At 37.2% G+C, this 27,198-nt stretch overlaps 1 protein-coding gene across 14 annotated transcripts in view; it reads right to left on the reverse strand.

The window, feature by feature from the left end:
* The window catches only part of cadpsb (Ca2+-dependent activator protein for secretion b), a 101,074-nt gene extending 77,925 nt beyond the window's left edge, over positions 1 to 23,149 (reverse strand). For 4 of the 14 annotated variants that reach the window (XM_028002234.1, XM_028002238.1, XM_028002235.1 and 1 more), the window contains exons 1-3: positions 22,525 to 23,142; positions 4,164 to 4,277; positions 1,793 to 2,125 (exon numbers count right to left, since the gene is read on the reverse strand). In XM_028002234.1, coding sequence (XP_027858035.1) covers positions 1,793 to 2,125; positions 4,164 to 4,277; positions 22,525 to 22,857 — 780 coding nt within the window. In that variant the 5' untranslated portion in view covers positions 22,858 to 23,142. Of the gene's footprint in view, positions 1 to 1,792; positions 2,126 to 4,163; positions 4,278 to 22,524 lie in introns of all 14 variants that reach the window. The other 10 variants (XM_028002231.1, XM_028002233.1, XM_028002230.1 and 7 more) reach the window with 6 other exon arrangements.
* Positions 23,150 to 27,198: the final 4,049 nt, after the last annotated feature.

A 27,198-nucleotide genomic window follows, 5' to 3' on the forward strand; every position in this document is an offset into this window, starting at 1 on the left:
AAAAAAACTAGGTTAGGGAACCTCAAAGGACTGGGAGAAAAAATACACAATGGATATGAGGGCTGTGGTGATGTATTGCACCTCTGCATTAGAAGGTTCACACTAATGAACACTCATGCAGAACAGAACCTATATTGATTTTTGCCAACTGAGACATTCAAACAATCCTGAATCATCTAATTTGTTTAACTGCAGCTTGTGCCATCCACTTCAATATAATCAGCTGCTGACAGGAAACAAGAAAAATCTGTGATTAAAAAACAAACAAACTAGGCCTTGGAATGTGTGTCAAGTGTTAAGGTGTCCGAGGTTTTCTCCGCATCCTGTTTGTATAAGAGTTTTAATCAATCTGTAGTAGTAAGATAACAGTAGGGCTGCTTTCAGCACACCCACAGAGAGCAGTAAAGACAGCAAGCGAAGGAGAGTTATGTCTGACACAAGCACCCCAGAGTCCACTATTATCTTCCAGTAATCTCAACATATGTCCCCCATGATAAAGTATTACTGGCCTGGTAGTAGGGGATGCATCTCAAGATACCAATTTGATTTTATAGTATCTCTGTTTAATATCACAGCCAAGATGGGAGAAAGAGTAAGGAATGTAATATGTAATACCGTAAATTAGAAACAGGACATAATAATGCAAACACTGGCCAGATTTGGGATCATTTGACTGGAGGTGAACCCGATTCATTTATTACTCGAAAAAGCGGTCATGATGTCTTGCAAAATATTTATTTCTCCTACCCTTTTCACATTTTGTCATGTGAAAACTTCAATGGATCTTGCTGATCTTTTGGATGATTAACACACCCAAGGCAGTACATAACTGAAGTTGCTGGAGAAAGAAGCATCTAAGAAAAAAATAAGTGTAGTGTACTTTTGTAGAACCACATTTTGATACAATTACATCTACAAGTCTGGAATGTCTTACTACCGTTACCCATCTAGACACTAGGGATGTTGTAAACAATTATTTTGTAATTGAGCAATCTATCATTTATTCAGGCAATTAATTGAGGAGTTGAATAAAAATTTTGATCAAATGAAATACTGGTAAATACTGTCTAATATTTAGACAATATTTCATATCAGTGCATCACTAACAATTACTTTTCTGTTGCTTAGAAAACTTGTAATAATAATAGTTAATTTTTTAAGTCAACCTGGACCAAAATTTAAAAAACAAAATCTGAAATTATATTAAATTTAATAATAAAAATAATAAAGCAGCAGTTTTGGGCTGCAAGAAAGTCCTGGGTTCGATTTCCGACTTCTGATCTTTCTGCATGGAGTTCTCCCTGTGGATGTGTGGGTTCTCTCCAGGTACTCCAGCTTCCTCACACAGTTAAAAAAAATGACTGCTAGCATAACGGTGCTACCACCATGTTTCACCATGATAGCATTTAGGGTGATGTAGAGTATTAGTTATTTACCACATGTAATGTGCCAAATCAGTTGTGTCTCATCTCACCAGAACAGAGTCTTCCACGTTTCATGTGCTCACCATACAAATGCTAAATCTGACTTCTTCTGGCTTTCTTTCAACAATAGCATAAAGGTTTGTTATAATATTTACTAATTAGGTGACTGATCGCTGTTGCTTGCACTGGATTTTACTTGGGACTGTTTAAAGTGGGTAGATACTTGCAACACTTTTCACATTATTTTAACATAAAATCCCTACAAAATACGTTGATGTTTGTGGTTGTAATGTGACAAAATACAAATAACTGCTTTGCATTGCACTGTAGGTCTGTAGGATGTGCCACATAGAACAGATAGAGCCTACCTGACAGGCTTGGTAAAGCAGCTGATGCTCAAACTTCTTGATGCCAAGGATATTTTGGAACATCTCATATAGCTGGTCCTTGCTCAGGATTAGCTCAGAAGCGGCGCTGGCGGTCATGCGTTGCTGAGCCTTTCGTGGATCTTCGTCACCACGGTAGATGGTGTCAAATTTGGCCATCCAGGAGCTCAAAACTGTCTCCTTACTGAGACCGTCAATCTCCGGGAGGCTTCGCACTCGTTTCTCGATGTGCCTCTTGAAGACTTCCCTGAAATCGTTGGCTGAGAAGCCGCCACTCTGCACCATCTTAGCCACGCGGTCACTCTTCAGGAACACCTGGCATGTAAAAGACACAGTTAGACTTTAATATTTATCTTGCTGATATATGTAAATAAATGCTGGATTGTCTCTGAAGATGATCTCTGATTTGCATATTTAAAGTTGATGTTTCAATAAACTTGGAGACAACACATCCCAAATTAAACATTTAGTGCAGAGGTGATATGGTATGGCAAAACGGACAAAGTATTTTATTAGATGATCATGTAGGCAAGTGTGTGTTTATGTGCATGTTGTGATTTAGTAAGAGGCGGAAAGCCTGTGGTAACAACAAGCTAACACGGACAGAGTCAGGCAAGACAATACTGTCACTGCATCAAGGGAAGCAGCCATCCAAGCTGACAGCATTTGTCAATGTGACAGTCACATTTTGTTCTTCACTTCCTTTCTGGTTACAAAGCAGCAGCTTCTGAAACATCACAGCACAGGAGTACATTATCATTGTTTTTTTTATGCATCTTTTCCCTAAACAACAAAGGTTTGCTGTGTGAAACAGATGTTAAGTCAGCCGTTTTGGGTTTCTTTGTTATTAAGGTACTTATTTATTTATTTATTTTTTAAAACACACAAACACAAAAGTAGAAACGTTAGTTTTTCAACAATAACAATTTATTGTTTTTGGCATCATAGCGCTTATGACACTATGATGCCATCATAATTTGTCGAGAAATTTAATTAAAGTAATCTTAATGTATGCAAAATTTTGCATTTAGAGAAAGCATAAAAAATAATCTCTAATAATTAATCTCTCCCATTATTCTGGTATTTAACAAACAAATAACTTTGGTTATGCCAACTGACATAAAACAGGCTACATTTACACGTAACTAATGCCATAATGTCATTACTTTGAATTTTTTATACAGTGTATTTAGAAATCTGATTTTCCATGTATTACGGGCAAGAATTATTGCACATGAAGAGTCCTACTTGTGAATATGAATGCAATTTAGCACTGCTTATAGTGTTTTTCAGGACCCACTTTCCCACACCACCTGTAGATTTGTGGTGATTTCTAGATGTAATGGGGTTCTTGTACTGTGTAAAAGTAACCAAGAAACCACTACACTGTTATAGAAAAAAATACGTTATGTTACATTACGCAATGTTCTTGCTTTTAGATTTTTTCTAAATTTCAACCTTTGACGCAATCGTGTTATGATCTGAAGTCAAGCAGTTATGTAACTGCGTGACTTTTGTTATCCCAAACACTGGGTTGTATTTGCAACTGATAGGATTCAGTAAATTTCAGAACTTCATGCTGATTGCTATATTTTAATTTTGTTTTTATCATATTTTCCAAGAAAGTGATCTCAAGAAGAAACCATGTTCAACCATGTAAAGAAATATATTTCTCTTTAAGTTTAATTTCAGGTTGATAGTGATTTAAAAGTTCATATTAAACTACCGGCATTATGTACTGTATGTCTCCTTTCTGGCTCCCTACTGCATCTCGTCTCACAATAACTTTAAATATTACAGGCAGGCTCCTGTTTAGTTGTCTTCTAAAAACAGAAACAATAACAGTGACCAGCTCTCATCATTTAGTTTAATACAGTGGCTTGTTTTTCTATCTTGTAATTAGCTGTTAAGGTTTTTAATGCCGTTCTTTTCAGTGTTGCATGCATGGCAGTAATGACTTATGCAGATCAAATTGTGAGCCTGGAAAAAATGGCTGTGTCAACCACACGCTCTGACTCATAATCTGTGCAGTGAAAAGCTTCCGCCACCATTTTACCACACAACCCCTCTCAATTCAGGCATTTTGACAAGGAACAGCTGAAGGATGTGGAGTTCTGTCTGACATTTTTCATTCAACAATACTTTAACATTTACTAAGAAAATAAATCAAATATACAATACATTAACAATGGCTTAAAATATTAGAAAATTAGGTTTGTTTTATTGCAAAAGTGTAGAATGTTACATCAAGAGAGATGTGTAACAACAATGTAAAAACACAAAAACTAATTTTAAAGCATTAAGCTCCTGTGCTTCAATGAGTAGTTTTAAGTGGACTACCGTGTCTTACTACCTCAGAGTAGCTCTGAACGGCGTTGATGAATGCTTCATCAGCTACAATTTGCGTCTCCCCATTAAGGAAGGCCTGGAAGCGGTCCTTGGTCTGCTGGAGCTGCTGCTTGGAGATCTTTGGAAGCAAGGAGAAAACAGAACACAAAAATATGTCAGACTTATTCTCTTTAAAATAAAAATCCAATGTCATATTTAAAAGTGTTTAAAAAACAACAAGTGGTTTCACTTTTTGTCCCTAAATGGGTTTCTATATATTAACCTTTTACATTTCATTTTAGATGATAATCATCCAGCATTTGAATAATGAATTGCCTTCAGCTATAAAATTGTGCAAAATTTAGGAAGCTAATTTCAGGAGATTACAACCCCAAGACTCATTATTTTTAGTAATAAAAAAAATTAATTTTTCATCCTTTATAAGGCAGAATTCACATATTGTCTTTTAATATAGACAGTCATACAATCAAGTCACCTAAAATCGTCCATATGGGTGACCTCTTTAACTCTAGCCTGAACTAAGCAACTCAACAGTCTACACATATGATGCTCAGTTGAAAACAACTCTTTTGGGCATTTTATATCATGGTCCAATGAAGCTGAAAAAAAGCCACAAATAGAAGACATGCCACCCTAACATCACCCTACTGAAAACCTCCAGGCCTCAGTTGTACTTTGACTTTCTTCTCATGAGAACTGTAATCACAGGAAGTCAAGTCATGCTCAGCAGTCTCAACAAGAGAGAGAGAAGAGCAAACACATCAAATACTTTGACTTGGTGAACTTATTCTATTCCTGCTGAGCCATTTTTTTTTCATTTAATCCACGTTTGTGGTTTATTCAATCTACTAGTTAGTAAAACTTAAATTATATACTTTTTGTAAAGATTTAATGTTTGAATTTTCAGTTTTTAAATCATAATTTAATGTAAACGAGTTTCTGGCCCAATCTGGCCCTTTGTGAAAAGTGAAAAATAACTGGTTGTGTGTACTTGGTGGTTTGCAAAAACTGCTAGGAGGAAGACCATTGGCCACTCTTTTTTGAAAAATTGTTTTAATTCAGCCACATTAGAGGTCTGGAGAGTTTCCAGAAAGAACAGACTTTTATGGTCACATCATAACATCTCAAACAGAGTTAATTTATAATTTTAATTAGGCCAGCTCAAAGCCTTCAATTTTTGCAGCCAGCCTGCTAGTATATTCATAATTCAATAACAGTTGCAGTTACAAAAAGGACCAAGTTGTTTTGGGTCTAGTCTGTGGGTACTATGCAAATGTGCCCATAAAGGTAAAGCTACGCTCATAAATAATTAATGACTAGAAAAGCATATTTCTGAGGGGTGTTTTCCTAGATGTAGTAGCTTTTCATCCAATTTTACAAACATTTGCAACCCTTTCAGCTAAGTAGTTCACAGGAGCAGTGTGACAAATTACTATTATGTTTTGAAGTGGCCCTCAAACCTCACTTGAGGATTTTATAGATTGTTACTATATATAGATTTAGCAAGGGAGACTGGACACAAAACTAACAAATAGGGAGGGCTACATAAAGCATCTGGTTGGAAATTAAATTATGAAACCCAGAGTAACCATCAAGTGTGAAAGACTATAAGAGAAAAGAATGAGGGTGGGACAAGTCAAGCCTGCTTGCTGGCTGTCAGAGTAATGTGACCAAAAGGGTTCCCGTTTTTGAGTAAGGTAGATGATTTGTCTATGCAGAAAAATTTGAAAAATCCCACATCATTTTAATAGACAATAAAATTATCTAGCTCCAACTTTAGCTCTACAGCTAGCAGACTTCTATAACCTCTATATTAACCTTGTTCACATGAAGCTGACAAATAACTATAAAACTGAGTCAAATCATGAAATAGATGGAACTTTGAGTTCCATCACTGACAGAATATATTTGTGTTTTATCAGCAAGTTTTACTACGAAAGGTCAAAACTATTAATAATTCGGATTCTGCTGACAGTTTCACTTGACCTAACTGACTTTATGTGACAACACAGCAAGCTGTTAAATGTGTGACTGTGTGAATGAGAGTTCAAGCAGCACAATGCAATGAGCCAGGTGGATACTGTGCACTTCCTCAACAAAGCGTACTTCAAATGCATTAAGTATTTATGACTTTCAGCTTCAGTGCTTTTCATTTCACTGCTAATTAGAGAACTGTGGTGATTAGTAACCAAGGTGATAGATGAGGAAAAATGCCTTCATTTTCATCTGCGAAGTCAGACTCTGAGGACACACTTTCGTGCTTTGCTCATATTGATCGACTCTCTGTAGCTCTTATCAAGATTGCAGTGTTACGAAGTGATTCATTTGCCTGCAATGAAGTAGACATTAATCACCCTTCACATATCAATGGAGAAGCAATGCATATGTAGTGTAATTTCTTTTCAATTTAAACTATGAAAAGATAGTTTAAACTATGGATTTCAGTCTGCACCTTGCAGGTAGTAGTTTTCACATTAAATATTCTATTTATATATAGGACTTAACTTGTTAGAAATGTCATTCTAGCGAAGTCAGATGCCTTAAATTCCAGGCTTTATGGGTCTGGTGTCCTGAGGTCCACAAAGGGGCTGTTTCTGCTTCAACAAGCCTGAATTAAATAATTAACATCCTGCATGGATGTTAAGGACATAATTCCTGTTATTCAGGTGCGTTAAACATCTAAACGTTGCAGAACACCAACCTTTTATGAAAGACTGAGACCTCTAGTTGCACATCTATGAGGAGACCGCTGTGGCTTTGGATTAAAATGGAGATCAGTCCTGATCCATGCAGTGTGCAGGTAGAGTGTAAAAACACTATAAAAACAACCCCCTCTGACCAGTTTATTGCCATATAGGTTAATTTTTTTTAATCTAATTCCAATTATTGTATATGTGGAGGAATTTCACTATTTACATAGAACTTTAAAAACAGCCAAAATGCTGTGCAATAAAACGTGGTAATGAATTATTTACTATTTGAATTTTCTTTGTCTAGTAACATATGTATATTTTCTATTTATGCAGATATAATGCAGATGTATCAATTATATGTGTAACGCACTTTAAGATGCTGCTTTTTGTTTCACTTTTTTTTTTTATTTGAAATAGTTTTTATTATTTTTCTTGGAAATGTAGGTTTTCTCATTTCTATAATTCCAACTGTTAGCTTTATTGGCTTTCAAATGTCCATTTTTCCATTCATTTGTGGCTGGATTAAAATTTTTCTGATGCCCTTTAGTTGACCTTTTATTATAAACAAACTTTATCATAAAATTTGGTTGCATTAAGAAAAGAAAACGTATTTTCTATTGGCGTAGACAGCATTATTGTCATATCTCACATGATGTTCTAAACTGTTCTTGTGCAACTGCAAATCTCAATGCATTTTATTGGGATTTTATGTGATACATCCACACAGGTTGTCAATTGCAAGGAAAATGATGCATGGTTTCCAACTGGCCTATTGAAGTGCCAAACCCAATAAAACAAACAGAAGTTTGTTGTAACCTCATATAATGTGTAAATGTTCACGAGGTGTGGATGCTGTCTCAAAGCCCTGTATGGTAGAGTGTGATAAACAAAAAAAGGTGCATAGTATGCTCAGCATCCCTTACCTTTTTCTACATCCTTAGTTGTGTTTAAACTGTTCTCTTCTCCATTATATCATGTTCCACATCCACAGCACTAAGCAGGGTGGCGAGGTGTTTTTACATTTCTAACAATATTTGAGTGCCACTTCATAATTATGTGCTGCTCATTGGCAGAATTCTTTTTCATATAAATAAACAGCTGCATGACTCACAGGAATACATGCCTAAGTCTAAGGTGAGGGGTAGCTTGCTTTTACTGTTTTTGCCTGATAAGTCCTTCATAACACTGGAATGATTCATCACTCCAGAGAACACGTCTACGCTGCACTCTAGAGTCCATCGCTAGTGTGCGAAACACCACTGCAAGCTGCTTGCCAAGGGAAACCAACTCCTTAAGCCTCTATACAGACTGTTCCTGAGCTAATATGAACGCCACATGTAATATGGTTTTTACTTTTTGACTGATTTTCTATTGTTCCCGGCTTTTTTTTTTACTTTATTATAATAGCACATTTAATTGGGAAATATTAGACACAATGATTTCTCCCATTTTCTGTAATAGAAGTTTGTTTGCTATCCATTTATGCTTAAAATGTAAGCTTCAAACCACAGTGAAACGACACATTTTTGAAGCTAAAAGTACCGCATTTTCCAGACTATAGAGCGCACCATACTATAAGCTGCATTTACAAAAAAAAAAAAAAAGAAAACTGGAAACGTAGGTATATAAGCTGCAGCGGACTATAAGCCGCTGGTCTCTCCACCGCTCTCGGTTTTCCTAATAAATCTGCTGGAATTATTAAGGATGCATCCCTGCATCTCCAACGCCAAACCATGGATTCGTTCATGCTGAGCTTACGTGCAGCGGCTCTATTTCCCTCCTGTACTGCCAGATCGATAGCCTTCATCTGAAAAGCTGCATCATATGAGTTTTAAGAAGTTCCTCCGTTGGGCCTGCTGCAAGCAGCATTTTCTTCTTTGATTTCCAATTTTGACTTCCAATGACTCACTTTCTGCTAAAGAGCCCCCTGGCGGTTGAAGAAAAATCCACAGAAAAGCCGCACCAGGCTATAAGCCACATGGTTCAAAGTGAAAAAAGTAGCGGCTTATAGTTTGAAAAATATGGTAATCATCATAGCAGTGATGAGATAATGTTTTAATTTTGACCAATAAATTCTTCAAGCGGCATGCACTTCTATCACTTTATCAGATGGCTTTTTTTGTGAGTAGTGAAATTTATGAAAAACTCTGAAAATTGCTTGACAGTGCACTGCAGTAATATCAATGAAGATCAGGTTTTAAGCTCACAAAATTTTAGTTTAGAGAAATTTAAACCTCAATTCTTATAATACAGATGTAAAGTGTGGTGCACAACTATACATTTCTGGATTGATTTGTAAATTAAAATGATCAAAAGTGCTTTCAAATTTTGTTTTTCTTTCTTGGTTTTGAATCCACATGTAATGAACCTGTGAGAAAGCGTTTCAGCTGCCCTTGCAGTGCTGTGAAGAGTAGAGTCATTAGCTAATTGAATGCAGCGAACAGGGAGCTGTAGCAACTGCATGTTGGTGCAGTAAAGCCTCTGCTGTGCTGACTCACACTTGAGGTTCTTCTGGAATTATATAATGCTAAGAGGGTACGTTAAATTAGGTTGTTTTCCAAAATCAATGGTCCAGATGCTTGGGATTGGACTGGCAAATACAGCATTTACTGACTAATAGTAAAAAATATATATATAAATATTCAAGGTAGAGTTGGAGGTCAACATCCACAATTTATTTAGGAGAACATATTCCATACTATCTGTATTAACATCATCGAAAGGGTATCTTACAAACCAACTGCTCCCATTGTGTGTAAACCAGTCTGCACTGGCGGTGTTCAGCAAACATGGTGTCATTGGATCAACAACACAAACAAATAGCATTTTATTGTAGACAATAGCAGAGGCCCACATCTGATTACACACTGAGTACCAGAACAAGTGCTGCATGGCAGCTGCAAAAAGTCCACCAGCAGCCAGTCTGTTCAAACAAACACAAAAAAAACCCACCAGGATTGTGGAGTGACTGCTTCTGCAATCTAGTATTGTATAAATACAGATGCACAAGCTATTATCCCCAGTCAAACTAGCATTCACAAAACACACAAATGCAATGAGAGCAAATACCTGTCCGTTTTGTTAATAAACAGCCAAGTGTATGTTTTGAGCAAAGCTTGATACACTGCAAGCATGGATAAAACAGAGAGACGCTGGCGCTTTACAACCAGCCTTCACACTACTGTCATCGTTGTCACTGTGGCACCGCTGTTATATCCTGGAGAACATTGTGTTCATATCAAGCAAAGCGCCGTCTTATAACAGTCATCCATAATCACACCACCGACTTGCTGCCAGGAGCTCAGCGGCTTCCTCTCTATCAGCACTCAGTGACAGTGTGCAAAACAGAAAGAAGTTCATAGAGTTGTAGAATGAAAAGCTGCAGAAACTTTTGTACAAATTTGGTTCAAAACAGTAAAATCTGTCCTTTCTGTACCAAACCTGGCATATGCAAATGGAATGTAGCCAGAACATTTTCTAGCACACATCCATGCACTGAGTGATTGCATGTATAAAATAAATTTGCTCATCAAAGTAAAACTTGTTCATTTTATATACACAGCAATACATAGTATGTATTCATCTATGTTACTTTTGAAGAATGTTGCTTACAGCTGATAAAAACCCAAAGTTCAATTTTTTGTTTTAAATTCGAGTGTTACATTAAAAAAGCATATTTTAAATACAGAAACTTTATGTTATGAACATTTTATAAGTAACACAAAGAAAGAGAAGATTTAGAAGACTGTTATCCCATGGAAAATGACTGAAGCAATACGCAGTCACTGCTAGAGAAGCTGGCTGTGCAGAGAATGCTATATTGAAGCAGTTTAATAAAAATTAAGTCGAAGGAAAGAGTATATTTGAAAAAGGTTCCACATTCAAAAGGTTTTTGTGGCACTAGTTGGCCTTTGTTCAACAGTAGATGGACAGGAATACAGGCAGAAAGAAGGGAAAAACGTCCAGTAATAACTGGGAATCGAACCAGTGACAACTGCATTGTGGACTGTAGCCTCTGTATATGATGTGCCTGATCCACCACTGAGCTATGCAGCACCCACACTTTACTCCAGTCCTTTTTTTTTCCCTTTTGCTCTTTAATTCACGTGGATTTGAGGTTTTGCAGAAATGCCTGCAGATTTGAAAAGTTCAACTCCCGATATATGTAAGCAACTTTTAAAAGTGCAAGCATTACCAGCTAAATTCCCATAAGCAGCAAAGCCTCCAAGCAAACATCAGAAAATGTCTCAACATTTTGCTCCTTTGATAAAAAAGAAAAAGAGGACATAACATTTCAGGAGTATACCGAGGATGAAACATCAACAGAGAAACTGCAGGAAACTGCCCCTGGTGCAAATATCAAGAATAAAAACAAAGAAACAAGCACACTATTCTTTCTTTTCCTGTGGCTCCTTCATTACAACTGAGTCAGTTCTGCTGGAAGAAAGAATTTGATCATTTGTCTGAATGCATAACATAGGAAAATTGCTTTTATATACATTTGATGAAAAAAAGTCACAGGTGAATGAACATTTTCTTAATGGGAAAAATAAATTAAACGTATCTTTGTTAGGATACTTAGGAGGCAACAGAATATATATAATTACTGAGCTATGTCAACTTTTTGATTTAATAACATTACTTCTTCTAGAAGAGTGTTCCTAACAGCCCCTTGAAGAGTTTGCTTAATTTTGCATGAAACAAAAAGAATGATACCAGTGAAATGACTGTATTTTTTAATAAAACATAAAACTGACTCTGAATTCTTGTTTCCATTGCCACCACATTACTCCATCCTCCCTTTTTTCACTTTTCTTTAAAATCCAATTGATTTTCCATCTTTCCCCTCTTGTGCTCTCTGTTTTTATATGTGATTATCTCTAGTAGTTGCTGGATTGTGTGAAAAAGGTTCATGACTGAGTATTAAGAAGTGAGAGATCTGTTGAACAAAAGCCTTCTTTCTGACAGCAATAGACTTTTTTGGGAAACAGATTTATTTTTATTGATAACAAGAACTACATACTGAATATAAAACATTAAGACAATTTTGTCCTGTGATAAAAAAGGCTGTAGTTTTCAAAACCATGACATTTAATCCTGTTCAGCAGTCCATACATATGGTCTGTAAAAGTGTAGCCTCTTAAATGTTTATGAAATCATAATCAGTGCTTGAGCTATTTCCCACTAACCACATTTGGACAATATTAAGTCCCTCACTTTATGTTTTTGTGTGATTCAGAAGTTTCTCTATCACACAGTTAGCAGGACATTTCTACTCTTTATGGATTGTAAAAATCCATAAAGAAAAAAAAAGACAATGAACCTTTTCTTTTGGTGCATGTCTCATTATGGGGTTTATTAAAGGTAATGCTGACATTTCAAAAGTAATGGTTCACAAAAACCATTAAATCTTACCAAAATCATAATTGCCAGCTATGTTAGGGTAAAATGACAACACGATCTGAATAATAACTCAAGCAATAGATTTACATCTTTATTCTGTAAGAGAAATCTTCTTGATCTGCTCTTTCTCTCTTCCTTTTTCCCCCATCATTATTCCTATGTGTTCTTGGACACATGTTTGGTCAATAGTATTTCCTCACCCAATGCTAGAGATCAAAGCTGTGAGTCTGAGTAAAATCAAAGTGCCTCTGAACTGGAGCACTGTTATGTTAAAAGTCTGTCAGAGGCAGAGTGCTGCTTGGTGACTTTGTTCAAAGGAGTTGTGACACGAACATGTGAAGCTCAGGACAGATGATTCTTGCTGAGCGTCTACCTGACATTCAGCCTCGTGCCAGCTCGGCAGCCACTCTTTGTGTTCTTCATGCCTCAGTGAGAGCCATCAGAGTGAGAGGCAGAGAGAATTGCAGTAATGGCCATGTCCCGGCTCCTCTGTCTTTAATGTGGAAAATCGCCACAACAAATCTCCCTCACAATCTCTTTCCTCTTTGTCCTCTACTTTCCATGCTTTAGCAGCTTTTCTTTTGAATCAGTGTTCCATAACACTGCCCATGATCGCAAAAATAATTCTTGAGCCTTTAATTTCCCCTAAAAGGCAGCGAGATGAAATTCAACTTGAAAGAGACATAAATTCCCAACAGATTCACGAGTTGTACCCAAACGTATCCATTAAGAAATCATTTGTTGAACGTGTTGAGCACAAGCGCTTTCCGCTTTTTTTTCTTTTTTTTTTTTATCTGGCAAGCGTTAGCTTACTGTTTTGAAATTAAATGACCTTCCTTTGGATAGCCAACACGTGTCGTAAAATGAGTCACTTTTGCATAAACTGAAACTCTTCCCAGAGTAGAAAATTGTTTAAAATTTCCTCTTAAAAACAGGTTCTGGTTGTCCTCTGTGTGTATGCCAAGGGTTTACTCTGGCACACAAGCATCTCTGTGGACCACTAACTTTGTGGCATTGCATATTTTTCAGTCTAACATTAAGTTTGATGATGGACATTGAAAAATCAATTTCAATGACTTGTACCAAGCTGTTCCTGCATGGCAGGTTCGGCAAGCATCCTAATCGACTGTGGTCCATCCAGATCTCAGCATTCCGAGAAAAGAAGGGGGTAGTATGAAGAAAAATTTTGAGTTCTTCATTTCTAATTTATGTCTTGGACCTTTGTACACTTAAATACAGCTAAAGTATTGGGACACCTTATGTATTAGTTTAAATTTGTACAAATGTAGTCAGCTGAAGTGCTGAAAGAAGCTGGATTTTTGTAGGAAAGGGCATCACCCCCAAAATATTTAAAATGTAGTCTTAATAAGTCACTTTTACACACACACACACACGCGCGCACACACACGCCCACACACGCCCACACACCTCCACAAACACATGCACACAATATCAGATGGTTTGTCCTTTCTAAAAAAAAAAATGTGAATGATTAATAATGAATTCTTGAGAAAATAGAGTACATGTGCCCAAAAATATATATGAGTAACATATATGAAGTCAAACAACTATTACAAATTTGACAGAAAGTATAATTTAAATACAAATTAAATGAGTACAAACTGGATCCTTTTGAAGCTGTAAATAAAGTGAACTGTGAACATTAACTAATTCAGTGCTAACCTGTATCACATTTTGTGAGTAGGTTCTTGCAAAGTGAGATCTTGGGTAACAATACACACAAAGTACATGTGTAAGTGCTGTATTAATCAAAAATAATGAAAATGAGAAACCTGTGTATTACATTAAGTGAACCAAAATACCACACTGCCCACATGAAAAGGTAACATAATGTAGCCACTAGAGAAAAATTTAACATGACGTTAATTTAATTCTAATTAGCTTTTATTTGAAATATGGGTTTGCTTTTTTGCATTGAGTTTTGAATGTTCTGCATGTGCATATGTGGGTTCTCCAAAGGTACTCTGGCTTCCTCCCATAGTCCAAAAACATGAAGGTTAACTTTACTCGTCTCTAAAATTTGCTCTTAATGAATGTATGTATATGTATAACGTATGAATATGAGTGTGTTTGCATTTTTCTTTGTCCTGTATGTCTCTGATTTTCCCCATGACTGCCCAGGGCTTAACTTGCCTTTTACCCAGGTACCACTGAATATAGCCACCAATCACATAATGTGGACCATAAAGGATAAGGGTATGGTATGTCTAATTATTAGTTTCAAGTATGCACAGCTAATCCACCGTTGTCTTGACCCCATTCATATAAAAAGTAGTGTCTAAAACATGAATATCATCACTCTCAGACAAACTTTGTATCTCCAACAGTGTAATGTTTCATGACATGAAGAGAATATCTTCTTCATACATTCAAATTCAAACAGTTTAGTCAAAGACAAATTTACTTTAGGATACTTTTATTGGAAAAAATTGTCATTTAAATAGACATATGTGAAGAGAGTTGATCAAGAGAGTTGATTTAAAAATAAAAAAGGACTAATAATAGAGATGCAAGAAGTTTGCCCAATGACTACCAAATCATTCTACTTAGGATTAACATAACTATGTAATTTCCTGTTATGTAAACTTTGATGTGAAGCTAAATGTTTTTGTCAGAAAGTCCCCAACTAACACGCAGAATCTATGTATTGCAGAATTAACTTTTCCTGCATTTAATAAATGCTAAATTATTAATCTTTTGCTCTTTCAGTTATTCTATTTACTTGACTAATATAAGGACCCATCTCTTCAATACATGCCATTCGCCATTCACCAGCAGAGCTATCCATTTTTCATCTACTCCCTATCAGCATCTGTTGAATCAGCAATCAAGTTTCCTCTGTGTTGTGTAAAGAGGAGTATTTTCCTTTCTCACTGTAAATCTCACTTTGGAAAGGAGCCCTCAAGTACTCAATGTAATTAAAAATGGACAAGAAAGGCGATCAGGAAACTCCTCCGTCTTTGAGGCCTTTGCTTGCTAAGCGAAGCTGTACGTTAAATAGATGGATACTTTCTCTTGGTCTTATCAAATGCTTTGGACTAGAGAAAATAGTAACAGGTATAGCACATTGCTTGTAGACTTGTTGCCCATCCCAATCTGATCGTCCTGTTAAGCATTCTTGAGATAGGAGTTTTTACAGACTTAATTAGTAATCAATGGCTCTTTATTCTCCAAGAGCAGAGGTCCCCACCCCTGATCCTCATTGCCTACTGCTCTGCATGTTTTAGGAGTTCACCTGCTGCTGCACAGCAGAATTAAATGAATGGGCGAACAAGCTTCTGCAGCAACTGAAGACATGCTAAGAATGTATGCCCTTTGAGATTTCAATTTGATATAAAAAGGACATTACAAATAAAGTTTATTATTATAATATGACTATTACAGAAGTCATGCAATAGTTTGAATCAGTTGTGCTGGAGTGGACGCAGGACGATTGGTCCTGAGGACCAGGGTTGGGGACCACTGCCCTAGGCTATAATATGAGATAAAAAACATAAACAGGAGGCCCAATTATTTGAGCTGCTCCTTTATCTTTCCAACATACAATGCGAGCAGGACACTAAAAGAGGTAATAAAATCTTCACAGCTCACTGTCAGTGAACCATAGCAAAGAGAGACATCTTGTGGTGACCATGTCCACATAACAATCGTTAGATGCCTCAAAATATCTCTTAGGACTTTAATTTGGCTATCCATTATCTAACATTTTAACTTGAAGGGTCGCCAAGGAGGCTGGTGGCTATCTCCAGTGGTCAACGGGCGAGAGGAAGGTTATGTCCTCTACAGGTAGACTTGAATTTGATTAAATTCAAATCTGTGCATTCTAGCTGTTCAGTAACACTTAATTTAGCTGGATATGTGTGCTTTTGCCAAACGAGAACAAGATTAAGCTTCTCAGAAACCAACAATGGAGTCGTGAAACGATAAATTGTGCCAACAACCAAGTAAGGTGGAGGGTCTGCAATACTGTGGGCCAGTTCCTCCTCCAAAGACTCTTGGAAGCTTGTTAGAGTCAATGACATCATGAATCTTTTGTGCCAGAAAACTAAAAATCGGTTGTCATTTGGTCATTGGACACGATGATCAAAGGCATGTGGTTGAATAATGCAAAATTGGTTCACCAAAAGCAAAACTATGTCTTTTCAACTAAATTTCTAGACCCAAATTCTTTTGAAAAAATGTAGGCTGAGGTGAGGAGAAGGAAGCATAAAAGGAAATTCAGGACTAGATGGTCTAGTCTAGAGAGGTTATGCAAGACTGAATGGTCAAAAATTGTGTTGTATAAAGTATGATCTACACAGGTACCTGCCAGGATTTGAACCCAGGACTTTGTTGCAATTGCACCACAGTGCAGCCTAAGCATGTCGCATAAATCCAAAATCTCATATGTAGGCTGATGTCTCTGAGATAATGAAGCTTTCTAATATTTGTTATTCATTTCTCAGACTGAATGTCTTTCATTACAGAAGTATATATCCCTAGTATGTGTTCAAATTTTTATGGTTTGGGATAGAAATTGTTCATAGAACATGGTCATAACTATCATCCGCTTCACACTTGTGAAGTGGATGTGTGTGCAGAGTAGTCAGTGTAAAATCGATGGATGCAATTTTAGAAGGGTTCGTGCTGTTTTAAAAATTTAACATCTACTTTCAAGGAACCAGCCCTCATTTTGCTTCTCTTTAGTACTGCTGTAATGTGTGGCATGGGCAGCAGCTATCATACTGTTTCTCATGAGGTAGTATAACATAAAATCATAAGACACAGTAGATCTATCTGTCTCAGCCACTGAAGGCAGTGTGAAGAAAACAACAACTGTTCTCAAGAAGATAAATCTGCTTCCCTTTCAAGGAGTGGTGATCTGCAGAAACACACTGGTGTGCAATTGTGTTTCAGTCTTTCATTTTATTTCTCATACTTGAGTAAATTTGTTTTTTCTGAATATCTGTGCAGGATTTTAAATGATTTCTAAACAACTCACCAGCATAGATGACTCTGAAGAAAGTATTTTTATTTTTTATTTTTTGCAGGGAACTGAATTCAGGTTTTTCAAAATCCTGATGCAACATAACATGAAGGTGTTTTTGCACTTGCTACTAAAATTAGACTACCAATGTGAAGTGAAGTTAATTATAAAAGTGCTCTGCGAGGACACGTGCTTTAGACTATATTAACACATTCTAATTAACACATACAATACAAATACCTCATTATTATTGCTTTCATCAGTAGATAAAATCCTTTCACAGTGCATCCAATACATTCCTGCACATTAACTCAAAGGCTCGCTGTAATTTGTGCTTGTCAGTAGCTATTTCTGTGATCACTACATTGGCCAGAGAGAATCAAGCTACAACAGAATATTTTAATTAGTCTAACATAAATCAAATGGACCCAATATCCATTTATGTTTAAAGGAAAAACATTAACAATTTAATCTTGCAGCTTTCCCTTTTTAGCTGCTTCTGAGAGAGTGAAGGATGTGTAATTTGTGAAGCCGTGATATGTTTCAGGAGACTGCACAGATTGCTGGTGAGGGGGTACTTCACCTGCTGTTTTTCAGCTGTCACCCTTTTTGAATCCACTTTCATATCTGTAGCATTGTGGAACACATTCACTTTTCAGTATTTATGCCATGCCATGAAAACAACCGCAACAAAAAAATTTGAACAGAATCGCCTGTGAAACAGTAGGGAACATTTTTCCGCACCGGTTGTCAGACGTTGACTGACATGTTTATTGTTAACTGAAAACCTGACTTTTACAACTGCTGGCACAGCATGCTTGGTTGATTCATTTTTTGAGGTACAACACCATTAAGACATCCTATATAATAATATAAATAATTTCAGTGTCACATTGTCCCTTGGCTGCAACAAATGCAGGACGGCCTGTTTCTGTCTCTTATATGTCATTTGATCCATTTACTTTTGATTTCTTTCAAAACCAATTAATAAATTCATGTGTGGAAAAGAGAGAGGTAATATGCATAAAGGCTGTAAAAGGTCAACATATGGGGCTGAATTTAGCATTATGTTTACATTGGTTTTTGTTAAAAAACAAAAAAACAAAACTCAAGCTCAAACAAATTAAATGGAGAACATCTGTGGACATCAATTTTCAAAATCAAAATTTTATGCTTGTAAAATGACAAATATCAGAAAGTGAGCTACTGTACACTGCTTCACTAGATACTACAGATAATGTAACTGAGTTATCCATGAGAGCATCCTTCCTTCTCTATCACTCTCTAAACAGCTAACATAACAAGAACAGCTTCATCTGTTTTTGTCCACATTGTAATTTACAATTTATCTGTAAGCAGCAACTCATAGCACTTTTTGTTCTTACTCCAGATTTCCACTTTTACAGACCAAATGGCAATTTGGAGGTGAGAAAAATTTCCATATGGACAGGTCTGTTCCAAATGCAGCAGAGTCACAGCAGAGTGCATTGCAAAGCTGTTATCGGGCTTTAACATATTAATAAACAAAGGCCACTTTAAAGATGGAACTCACTAATTTCTCTGCCAACAGTACTAATTACATTAAGGCATTGATTCAACCTGCTGGCAGAAACGTAGGTCAAATTATATTCTGAAAATTTGCTACATTGTAATTTATAAAACACATTGGTGTTATGGATCAGATTTAATTAATTAATAGAAGTTTCTCTTTTACAGTGCTCACTTGCAAAAGTTAAATAAGGCTATGATAGCTCTACATTTAATTTTTTAAATACATTACTCAAGAGAAAATCCCTAACTGCTTCAGTACTTAAGGTTGGGTGTCTTCACTCAAGAGATTTATAAAATAGCTTTTTACAATGGAAAAACAAAAGACAAAATAAACAAAACATATTCAAGACAAATGAGACTGTGCAAACATTTCAAAAAACAAATTTAAAAAAGATCTCAGCATAAATCTTCAGAAATAATTCAGATTTTTTCAAATTCATCTCCTGTGAGTTTTTGTATTTCTGTCTACTTCTGCTTCAGCTACTTAGGGTGGTTATTGTGATTGAATAAACTGTAGCCTCCTGCACAATCACAATGATTGCACTAACACAAATCTATACACGAGCAAAGAATCTCAATAATTTACTCTTTTTCACTGTGACAAGGGCATTAGTGTAAATATGGCCAAAGATGGTTAGCCTTGTGTTCAAACAAGCGTGCTACCAGTTAATTATGAATGAGCACTTATCCATCGTTTGGCGAACTGCTTCCTTCACGTTAAATAACAAAAACATTTTCCTTTGCCCTTCAAAAAGGAGGCAACAGTTCCTTACCCCCCCAACCCTCCTCCATGGCTTATCCTTCCACAAGGTTATGGCAATACATTTTAAGGAGCAGCATCAGCAGAGCTAGCATGGTTTGCAGCCTGGCCTGTTTCTGTGTGATAGCCCATCAATGGTGCGGTTTGTGTGCCAGAGCTTCTAATAAAGGATTATTGTGGAGCTGCTCCACATGTTTCACTGAGGCCCTTTAAGTCTTTTCATTACATAAATTGTTTCATCATATTTCTGTGACTAATCTATAATAGCCAAAATGGTAAAAAGGCCACATATTAAAGTGGGGATTGTCCAATGCAGGGAGAATTTTATATGATGATTTGTTGCATAGAGACATCTGAAGAGCAGTAATGATGATTCTACAGGGTGAATGTTTGATTTTTAAAAAGCTGAACTGCATTATTATTGTTCTCATCACAACAAATTTATCAAGGTATTAAAAAGACTCAGAATCAAACAATTTATGCTTCAGCTGCCTTTTGCATCTTGCTGCAAACTGCCATTCAGCTGGCTAAAAGAAAGCTCCTACCCTTTCTCTTCAATTTCAAGACACATTTGACTGCTTGGACCTATTATTGTCACATAAAAACAGACACTCAGGGTGTGGAAGTGTGGAATATCATAACTATCACCCTTATACAGGTAACATTGGTTTAAAAATACAGTCGCCAAGCTATAAATTGCAGGTTACCATGTTCTTCAGTTGTTTCGATGTTTATATTATTTTTATTGAGATGGAAAAGAAAGCTATTGTTTTCTCCGACTCTATGGCGTATGCAGCAAAACGTACAACTGTCCCCACCCCAAGCACACACACCTGCTCCTGTTCACTGCCAGTAAGCTAGCTGAAAGAAAAAAACCACTACAATAATCCATTACTCAGAGAAAAGACGAGTGGGGAAATGATTCATGTCGCAAAAATCACAAATTGTGACATGATGGAAGAGTGCCACCCCTAACCCTTAGAAACGTAAAGCTCCTTTATGACTACAGTTGAAAAGCTAGGAACCTTGGATGAATATCTTTCAACTGATTTACATTAAAAACTGTATTTGACGGGATTGATTTATAAGACTGAATTTATACATATCGTTTTAAATTTTAATCAGCCTGTATAATTGGTTTGTGATGGACTAATTTGATTTGACAATATAGTTCTGGATATGACTTGGATAACCAAATTAGGCAGATGTCTATATTTTTGTTGAAGTTTTATGATTAGTTAGATTTCAAACTAACCATAAATATTGTTCAAGGCAATATTATTGTGCCTGCAGTAATCAGTGTTATGCTGTTTTAGAATGTAATCAACCTTCTCTTTGGTATATCAAAGCTAAAACTTATTAGGCTTACAGACATTTCTTTGTTAGTACCATGAAAGTATTGCATTTTTACTGAAAACTATTCCATTTTAATTCAGGCACTGCATAATCATAAGATGAATACAAAAACAAGAGTGATATCTACACATTAGCTTTAAACTAAAAATGCAGACTGATATTGTGATGTAATTAACGCAAACTTTTTCTGTGAATTAAATCTTCCTTATTAACCTCATAACTCAACTCATTTCACCTTCATTGAAAAGGTTTTCTATATCTAATCATGTATAAGACTCCTCACAGTTTATCTCTAAGAGCTGATTTTGCATGCCTGTTTAGAGGCAAGGAGCAGACATCTCTTTGATTTACTGGTCTGACATGGAGCTTCGAATTGTTATCCACATTCTTGCTCATCCACAGCAGAGGACTGTCTGTTGGCCACCAGAAATCAGAGTGCATTACTAAGTAACCTACATGCTCAACTGGACCACAAACAAATAAATGGAAACGTGGTGGTTTCTGCTTCCCACGTGCAATTGCGTGTGAGTCAGCAGAAAATCCAGACCATATGGCTCAACAGTGTCTGGAGTAAGGGAAGTATGGTCTGCCGTTTGAGCAAAAAACAAGCAGCTTCAATTGCATTTATAATGATTCATAATAATAAACCATCTGAGGATAGACTTAGATGCCCAAAACTAATCTTTTTCAGGATTTATGTAGAAAATAACATTCATTTTTGAGATATAAACCATGACATTAACTATCATGTATGCTTTTGTATTCAGCGCAGAAACCGGCATTTTACACCTATTCTGGTGTAAAAGTAAGAACAGTGACAATATATGGAAGGCTTCTCCCCTACAGTAAGGCCTGTGACTTTGACAGTAAGGACAACATGACCCAAAACTGGCTCCAGCATCCAGCATGGAGGAACTCAGTAGGAGTGTAAAACCAGGATGGGGGCTTTATCTCTTCTATCTACCTATGTTTTGCTTGGAAAACAGTATTAAAATATAATGTGTGGAGTATTTTGAGGCAAATACATGACAGGATACCTTTTAGAAGTAAGGCTAATCCATAAAGGGAGAAGGCTAGTAAGGGGGCATCCTAAGAAGGTGTGTGCCTTAAAGTCACCTTGGGAGGCCAAATTAAAGGGACAAGCAAATAGCTCCGAAGTGTACGGGACAAGTAGCTTCTGTATGGACGCATATGTAAGGGGAGATACAGGCCAAGTAGGACAAATGACAACGTCCTGCTGTAAATCGTCATCCAGCGAATCCTGAACGCCCTTTCTGTTAATGAGCTTGCAGGGCTGGAGGAACATGAAGTGTAGTGAGTGTGCAGTTCTGCAGCACCACCAGACCCTTCACTATCCGGGGTTTTGCTTCCATGTTCCTGTCATGCTTCGAGAATTGCAAACATTTTTGTTGCGTCAAAAAAACAAAAAACAAAGTGTGCTTTCACTGGGACAGTGATGCCTTCACTCACTATCCGATGGGCCTTGTGGCCGTACCTCCCCCTCTGTTTCCCAGCTTATCTAGGTCATCAATGACAACATCTGCCGACTGGAAGAAGTCAATTCATCATCAAGTAGTTACAAATGCCACCTTCAGTAGCGACGGAGGGGCCTTACCTTCTGCTGTCGTCTTGCCATATCAGTCGGCTGCTTTGCATTGAAGGGGTATGCAATGCATCGCATGACAAAAACATAGAGCTGCAGCTTCTTTTTGCGCTCTTCCTCCTCTCTGTGCAGCTTCTCCAGGTCCTCTTTCTCCTCGCTGACGGCGGACGGGCTCGGGCTGGTTGGACGGGCGCTGCTGCGGCTGCTACTGGGTGCCAGTCCACCAGAGCTCTCGCTGGTCCTGCTGGGAGAAATGCGGGACCCGGCCTGAGGTGCCATCGCCTCTTTGCTTTCTTCTTCCACTATCCCATCAGACTCCTCTTCGCTGGACGACGGATCTAACATCTTGCTCTAGAAGGGATGCGTCCCTGCCACAACGTTGCAGACTGATCTCCCAGATGACAGTGGTGTCACTTCCTTATGATCCCTTGCCCGAGATTTAAGGTGAAATGTTTCCGAAGTAGAGACAGGGATGAGGCCCCGATCGTACTTAGCTGAGAGATGTCAGCAGTACGAGTGGTGCTGGAGGAGGTTCAGTCTGCTCCACTCTCAGCTTTCTCCGCCTGCGCCGAGCACTCGGTGCTTACGCGTTTGCCCTGTTTTATTGGTCGGTCGGTGCTGCGGATGTGAGAGGGGGAGGTGAGAAGGAAGCAGAGGGGAGGGGCAGGAGGGGAGTTTAGTGTAGCTACAGATGAGGGAACTAGAGCTGCCTTTTCTCTGGTGAAAGCGGGAGATGGCCTCTCCCTCCAGAGACCGAGACTGCCGAGGAGCTGTCCGTGGTGCTGATCGGTGAAGAGGAGCAGAGAGACTGCATGAAGAATGCTGGTCAATGTACTGGAGATCATGTCATTCTGCGGTGGTACACCTAAGATGGCTGCCACAGGGTTTCTCATACACTGTCACTGACTGAATTCACTGGCTTGAATGGGGAAACGTTCTTGAAAGCAAGGACAGAAAAACAGCAGGGAAGAGCAAAGAGAGTAACATGTCAAAAATGATCCCTAAATGTTCCTCCCATGCAGTTTGTTGTTGAGGGGTGGGGTGTGTCTGAGTAGGTGGTAGTTGACAAAAATGTCAACTGTTGGTGCTACATTTTCCTGAAAACTGATTAGACTTAATCTGAAAACCAGCGTATGAGGGACAGCTACATTTCCTGTTGTTTTCAGGATATTCAATTGTTAATCAAAATGATACACATGGATTCATAATAGTGTTTGTACCTCTAGAATCTTTTAAAAATATATATTTTTAAAATAAAAACAGAACCAGAGAACCCATTGCAGTACATAATGATAAAAAAAGGTAAATAACAATGCATAATTTTCAAAAATATTTACACAAAACTGAAACATTTGGGGTTTATGGACTGGAACTACATTTCAGAACTACATTTTTCTGAAGTGATGGATCCAAGTTTTTGCATGTGTCTCTACCAGCTTTGTAACTCTTAAATTAAGAATTTTGTCATTTGTTTTCTTGGTATAATTCTTTAAACATTAGCAGACTGAATGGAGAGTGTCTGTGAACATTATGTTCACCCTCTCCACTTTAACTGAGCTATTTCAATACACAAATGCTTCTTTAATTCATGATATTCCTGCCTCGACTATTACTTTTGGTGGACTACTTTATCTTGGCAGGGTTGCTGTTTGGCCATTTTCTTTACATTTTCAGATGAATTATTGAACAGCGCTCTGTGAGATGTTCAAAACTCAGAATGTTGCTTTATTACATAGACCTGCCTTAAACCTTTCCACAACTTTATCCCCAAACTGTCTGTTGTGCTTCTTGGTCTTTGAGACGTATATTGCTCACTCATATTCTCTAACTAACTTGTAAACACATTACAGGCAGCTGCATTTAACTTACACATTGATGAATTTATCTACTAGGTGACATCTAAAGGTAACTCTTTGCAGTGGATTTTAATTTGAGTATCAAAGTAGGAATACATATAAGCGCACCACACTTTTTTATTTGTCTTTATTAAAAGAAAAAAATCTAAGTTGTGCATATTTTTTCTTGGATTTTACCAACAGACCAGGGATAAAAGAAAACACAATATTTTCCAACGCAGGTATCCATTCAAAATAAAGAGATCCCATAACAACTTGGTTTATTTGGACTCAGAACAAGCTAAAAAGCAGATAAAGTTGTAAGAAAAAAGTTCAAAAACTTCAAAAAATTCAAAAAAGTCACAAACAGAATAACTACTGATCAAGATCACTGTCTCACTTTAAAGGTGGCAACAGGCATTGATTTCTTTGAATGATTAAAAAAATGCCACCAGTCCTATAGAGATGATAGAAAACTGGAATAAACAGTTTCTAAAAATAAAACCCATGTATAAATGTTAAAGAGCATGACACTGTTGCGTCAAAGGGGAAAAACAGTGTGAACAGTCCGTTATGAGAGTCTTGCACAATGTCTTTTTTTAAGAATCAGTAGTAAATGTGAAGTCTCATTGATTTTCTGGAAGTAGAAAGCTCTCATTGTCTTGCTTGATACTGGATTTTTTATGTTCTGTTTTGTTTGAGTGCTTTGCAAATTTATTAAAAATAGGAAACCAATAAAATCACATTTATTGGTGACACTGTTAGAGCCTCAGCGCTCTCTGTGGAGAGCGGAGACATTTCCAGGACAACTGTCTCTGCAGCAATCCACCAATCAGGCCTGACTGGTCAGATGAAAGCCACTCCTTAATTAAATGCACATGTCAGGCCATCTGGAGTTTACCAAAAGGCACCTGAAGGATTCTCAGACCATGAGAAACACTGTGCTTTGGTCTGATGAGACAAACATTGAACCCTTTGTTCGAATGCCAGGCATCATGTTTGGAGGAAACTTTGCACGGCTCATCATTAGGCCAATGTCATACATAGCAGTGGCAGCATCATGCTATGGGGATTCTTTGCAGCAGCAGGGTCTGATAGACTAGAGGAAAAAAATGAATGCAGCAATTTAGAGGCATATTCGATGTAAAGAGGAATCTGCAGGACTTTCCAAATAGCACTAACTGTACATGTGAGATAGAGAGTGTAATTATATATGTACTAAGTAGTCAAGTTAAGAGAAAGAAATAATTTCTTTCAAAGAAAACATCCATCTGTGGACAACAGATGCCCTGAAAATCAAAGTGATTGGGGGGGCTTTTGCAACATAGATTAGATAGATATGATCAAGTCAAGATGTGGGATGCTGATAGACTTCAGCTAAAGGAGAGTTTATGCTCACATTGAATATAAAAGGGGTGTCATAACAAAGCTTTAGTTTACAAGTCTGCATGCTTATGCATTTGTGTTACAGTGTCTTTTTTCCTATTTATACTTCTTACAAATTTATGTTTCAGTTGATAAATGTCACATTATGTTTGGAAATTGTTCATCCTACTCTCTGTTTCTCTCAAACCAAGAACCTGGTGCTTTAACAGTTGGATGGGTTGTTGTTTGTTCAAATAAAAGTAAATATCAAGTCTAGATATCCCTTTTATTATTTAAATAACACCATAATCTCAACAGTATAGTTGATGTTTTGACTTTAGTATATTAAAGGTAACCCTGTAGTATTAATATACCACCAGTGTTTTTGGCAAGAAAACTCTTAACTTGATTTTTCTTTAGTTAAACTTCATCATATTTCTGATCTGGTGCTGCTTGTTTTCTCAATCCACCATTATCTTGTCCCAACAGCTCAAGACAGACATTGTACAATGAACTACATATGCAGAGTGGATGAAGAGGCATGTATGCTTTACCTCTGAGATTAAATTGATTCTGACAGCTGGACTGACTTGGCTGCCACTCCAGATGTTCTTTTTCACACAGCCTGTTCTTGAGGATGTTTTTCGGGGGATTGTTTTGTTTTGTTTTTATGGAAGAGAAGGGAGGATTTCTTTCATAAAAGTATTTTTTCAGCTCCACAAAGTGCTTCATATCCTGCACCAAGATCAAACAAACTGAAAATAACAAAATAAAGCAAAGTACACAAAGGTAAAAAATAGTAAGAAAAGCTTTAAACTTTGTCTTGTATCTCTGTAGATGTTTTCTTTGGGACAATTTAATAGAACGATGTCTGTTGTTGTTTGATGATGTGGTTTGTTGATGGCATGTTTTAGTTTTTTTTCAGACTCACGCCATTTAGCTCCAATTGAGAGGACAAGCATTAATCCCTGCATCAGAGCTCCTTAAACCTTTTAAACATTAATAATTGACTGATCTTCTCTGCTCCTGCATCTCTGCTCAAAGTAGATTGTGTACACATTACATGTTGGTGCTCTTCATGGTACACATTGCAGACCAACACCCTGTAAGTCTGCATGAGTTTGCTTTGCTTGGGAAAATACAGAACTTGTAATGTGTAAGAATCTGTTTCATAGTTATATGAATCCCAGAAGTTAGGACAAAGCTATTTGATGCATTGTTTTCTGTTTTAAGTACATTCATGGCTGCATGGTAGGGGAGTTGTTTGCACAATGTGGTAACAGCTCAATTTCTGTACAGCAGAGACAATGTCCCACAGTAACGTGTCCTAGATGACACCACCCAGTTGTTAGCAATCAATGCTAATTCTCCCTATTTGCTTTTGTCTCCACAATTTAAATTTCTTTCTGGACATATCACTAGAAAACTGGCCAGAGAGATGTTATAACATTGACCTATCCATGATCTTTGCCCATTGTGGTTGAAA

Source organism: Xiphophorus couchianus, chromosome 20 (assembly GCF_001444195.1).
Source record: "Xiphophorus couchianus chromosome 20, X_couchianus-1.0, whole genome shotgun sequence".
Taxonomy (NCBI): domain Eukaryota; kingdom Metazoa; phylum Chordata; class Actinopteri; order Cyprinodontiformes; family Poeciliidae; genus Xiphophorus; species Xiphophorus couchianus.